At 69.0% G+C, this 4,566-nt stretch overlaps 1 protein-coding gene across 1 annotated transcript in view; it reads right to left on the reverse strand.

The window, feature by feature from the left end:
• The window catches only part of AURANDRAFT_71012 (hypothetical protein), a gene marked incomplete at both ends in the record, with an annotated part of 5,836 nt that extends 4,415 nt beyond the window's left edge, over positions 1-1,421 (reverse strand). Inside the window, one exon of the mRNA XM_009036385.1 lies at positions 471-1,421. Within this exon, the coding sequence (XP_009034633.1) occupies positions 471-1,349 (879 nt within the window). The remainder of the gene's footprint in view (positions 1-470) is intronic.
• Positions 1,422-4,566: the final 3,145 nt, after the last annotated feature.

Raw genomic sequence — 4,566 nt, forward strand, 5'->3', positions numbered from 1 at the left:
CGTCGCGGCGGCCGAGAAGGCGTCCAAGGAGTTCGGCGCGACGTCCTCGGAGGCCAAGTCCGCCTGGGCCGTCGTCGAGGAGCTCAACGACTCCCTCGACCAGCCCGCGGCCGCGCTCCCGGGCCTCGACCAGGCGTGCGTCACCGCGGCCATCGACAAGTGCGCCGCCTTCGACGAGGCCATGGACTCCCTCGACAAGGCCCTCTCGAGCCTCTAGGCGGCCGCCGGGCGGACGGAAGCGACCCGGGGGCGCCTCTCGGGGGATCCGGGGATTAGAGAAAATCGACCGCGCCGGCGGCGGAGTCGCGGATCTCCGCGGCGGGCGCGGCGCGCGATCGGGCGAGGGAAGATGAGCGAGGCGAGGGGCGGGCCACCGGCGGGCGCGCATACGCGGCGCTCGTCCCGCGCGGGAGAGCGCCGCGCGGCGCCCGGAAACGAAGCGGCGCGCCGGGCCCCGGGCCGCCCTAGACCGTGAACTTCGTGGAGGCCTGCGGCGGCGCCTCGTGGCGCTGCTCCGCGTTGAGCTTGCGGTAGAGCTCCGCGTCCTTGGCGTTGGAGATGGCGCGCTGCGCGAGCTGTTTCGGGCGCTGCGCGTGGTTCAGCTTGCGCATGCCCTGGATGCGGCTCACGTAGGCCTTGGGCGTCGGCAGCTTGAGCTTGGAGAACTGGGCCTCGAGGTTCTTCTGCATCCACTTGAGGCAGTTGCGGAAGACGGAGTCGGTGACCGTGTCCTGGTCGTGGAGGTAGATGGCGAAGTTGCGGAGCTCGTCGTCCTTGACCGTGCCGTCCTCGTGGACGAAGACGACGGCCTGCTCCGGGTCGAGGCCGTTGGACTTGACGTAGGCGACGAAGTGGCGGATCGCGTTGTTGTACTGCGACCGCAGGCTGTCGGTGAACCGGAGCGTCTCGAAGCACTCGTCCTTGGGGTCGTCGCTGTAGCCCATGCGCTGGCGGTTGACCTTGGGCGCGTTCTTGCGCTTCCGCGCGGCCTTCTTGGGCTGCTCGCCGTCGGCGTAGGCCGCGCCCCGCATCGCGCCCTGCGCCGCGAGGTACTGCATGTCGGGCACGCCGCGGACGTTCGGGCCCATGGGCGCGGGCGCGCCGGCGGCGCCCGGCGGCAGGCCCTTGCCGTCGGGCGGCATGGGCATCCACCCCGGGGGGGGCGGGCCGAACTGGTGGTGCATCATGGGCGCGTAGAAGACGGCGCCGGGCGGCGGCGGGCCGTAGGGGCCGCCGGGCGCGACCATGGGCTCGCTCCCCGGGGGCGGGGCCATCTGGCCCCCCGGGGGGCGCGGCGGGGGCGCGCCCTCGCGCCCGGGCGGGTAGGGGTAGAATCCGTGGGGCATCATCGCGCGGCTTTTACCCTTCTATCACTGTTGGCGCCGCTCGAGGTGCTTCACCCGACGCCGACGGAGCCGCAGCTTTCGCCCACGCGGGCTTCACCCGAAAGTCGCTTAAGTTCAACGTCGGCGCACGTTTCCACCACGAGATGACCCAACGCACAAAGTGCCGCCGGGCTTTTTTAAAGTTAAGGTTGGGGGTATACGTTTAACCCGCTCGTGAACCAGGGTCGAGCTTCAGCTCGACCCCGTGACCCCGAACCTTTTCCCACATTCGGGTCGAGATTGACGTTCGCACCAAGAGCCTCACGGTGCTCTCCGCAACGACGCCGCCTCTCCGGGAGGGGCTGCCCCGGCCGGCGCCATGGAGGCCTTCATGACGGCGCGGGCGCACAAGAAGAAGCAGGACTACCTCATCGAGCGCATCATGAACCGCCTGGACAAGATCGAGAAGCACACGGACTACGTCGACGACGACGACCGGAGCGTCGCGGCGCACGACGTCGAGGAGGTCTACCACATGGAGGCGGAGCTCGAGAAGGCGGAGACGGGCGTCATCGAGGTGCTCTGCGGGCGCGTCGCGGCGCTGGAGAAGGAGGCGCACAAGATGGACCTGTCGGAGATCGCGAACCTCGCCGTCGCGCGCCTGGACGAGAAGGTCGAGGAGAAGGTGAGCCGCCGCATGAGCCGCATCTCCGAGATCGCCCCCCCGGGCGCGTCGCTGCTGCCCCAGGCGTCCCTCGGCGGCGGGCTGACGACGCTCGACGAGGGCGCGCCGTCCGTGCGCTCCACGGTGACCGCCATGTTCGCGCCGGCCGTCGGCGGCCACTTCGACAAGCAGGGCGGCCAGGACCTCTTCGGCCGCAACCTGCCCGACTTCTCGGAGCTCATCGGCGACTCCCGGACGCTGCACTCCATGGAGAACGAGCTGCGCTACCTCTCGAAGCGCATCGACAACAACATGAACGAGGACGCGGACCGCCAGGTCCAGCAGGACACGCGCGACAAGCAGCAGGACGAGCTCATGCGCATGGAGTTCCTGCGCATGTCGCGGGAGATCGCGAGCCGCGCGTCGAGCGACGACATCAAGAAGCTCAAGTCCATCTTCCAGACCAAGGTCGACGGCCTCATGGACGACTGCAGCGAGCTCGTCCGCGAGTCGGTGCACGACGCGAAGACGGAGATCATGCGCGACATCGACTCCTTCGTCGCGTCGATCCGCTCCGTCGGCGAGAAGAACATGGACGCGACGGCCTCGTTGGAGACGCGCTGCGTGAAGCTCGAGGCGCGCATGAACGAGAACGAGCACGCGGCGAACGACGAGACGAACGTCATCAACCAGCTGAAGATGAACCTGGCGAACGCGGAGCGCGCGCTCGCGGAGCTCCGCGACGACAGCGAGCGGCGCTTCCAGGAGGCCGAGTACGCCGTCGACTGTTTAAAGGAGGAGGTCTCCGACGGCTTCTCCGCGCGTTTGGTCGTCTGCGAGGCGCGGCTCGACGACGACTGCCCCGTGGGGTCGCGCGCGCGGCGCGAGACGGCGCTGGCGAACCTCGAGCGCAAGTACGCGACGAAGGCGGAGCTCGAGGACCTCGACCTCCTCGTGCAGAAGGAGCACGACAAGTACAAGGAGAGCCTCCAGGCGAACCTGAAGGCGACGGAGCAGGCGCGGCGCGCCAAGGAGATGGACACGGCGGCCATGCTCAGCGAGCACAAGTCCATGCTCGGCAAGCACGCGAAGCTGCTCGAGAGCAGCCAGAAGAAGGTGGAGAAGATCGAGAAGGAGAAGAAGACGAAGGAGGTCGAGGAGGCGAAGAAGACGGACGTCTTCGAGAAGAGCACGAAGGAGCTCGAGGAGAAGTTCGAGAAGATGGTCGAGGACGTCTACAACGCCACCCAGGAATCCAAGGAGGCGACGGAGAAGGAGAAGAGGCGCCAGGACGCGGAGCGGTCCGCGCTCGCGGTCCAGATCTACAAGCAGTGCGACTCCCTCAGCGAGCGCATCGACGGCAACCACGCCGCGGGCACGCACGCCCTGGACTCCAAGGCCCACACGCTCCTCGACAAGATCAAGGCCGTCGAGGAGACCGCCGGCCGCACGATCACGAAGGCGGAGGCGTGCGAGGCGGCGATGGACCAGTGCGAGAAGAACGTCGCCGCGGGCCGGAAGCAGGCGCTCCAGGCCGTCGACGAGGCGCGCCGCGGCCTCTTCAGCGACCTCAAGTTCGCCACGGACGAGTTCGCGCTCACGAAGAAGAAGACGGAGCTCGAGGTCGCGCGGCTCAGCGAGGTCATGCTCACGCAGACCAAGGACTACACGGAGGCCATGGCGCGGCTCCACCGGTCCCTCATCGCCCAGGCCATCGCCGTGAAGAAGGTCCAGGCCCAGTGCTCCGCGGTCTGCTTGAAGGACACGATCGGCGACGCGCTCGACGCCGTCCTCGACGAGCACGTGTCGACGCTGTCGCGCCACTGCGTCGAGGCCGAGGCCGCCGTCGCGACGCCCCGGCCCATGGCCCTGCCCTACCACGAGCAGCGCTTCCTCGCCGCGTCCGTGCAGCAGTGCGCGGAGAAGCTCGCGATGCGCGCGGACTTCGAGTGCCTCCGGAAGGTCGTCGGCCACGCGGACCCGGAGACCGACGACACCTGGGACGACCAGCTCGCCGCGAGCCGCGACACGCTCCTGGACAAGTTCGTCAACGAGGTCCTGGACCGCTGCAAGCAGGTCCACCCGACGCAGGACGCGCTCGCCAAGGCGACGCGGCACCAGTTCGTCGCGCGGCTCGAGCTCTGCATCAAGATCGGCATGTCCAAGCACGCCTCCGTGCAGACGAACCACACGCTCTTCGGGCGCACGAAGCTCGGGCCGACCTGCGTCGCCTGCGACCGGCCCTTCGGCGGCCGCGACGAGTCCGACGACCTCCTGGACAAGCTGTCGAAGAAGCCCCGGGACCCGGGCGAGGCGGCGCTCGCGGCCCACGACGGCCAGGCCTTCGCCGGCGTCAAGAAGCCGTCCTACGCCGCGCGCGGCGGCGGCTTCCGCCAGCCGAAGCGGAAGAAGGAGCCCCAGAACGACGTCATCTCCGTGTCCATCACGGAGTCGCGGTCGACGCCCCACCTCCAGGCGCCGGGCTTCCTCAAGCCCAAGACCCAGGAGCCCGACGAGATGTTCTTCCCGAAGATCGTCGACTAAGGCGCCTAGATCGGCCCCGCGCGGCGCGCGGCC

This window comes from Aureococcus anophagefferens, assembly GCF_000186865.1.
Source record: "Aureococcus anophagefferens unplaced genomic scaffold AURANscaffold_4, whole genome shotgun sequence".
Taxonomy (NCBI): domain Eukaryota; class Pelagophyceae; order Pelagomonadales; family Pelagomonadaceae; genus Aureococcus; species Aureococcus anophagefferens.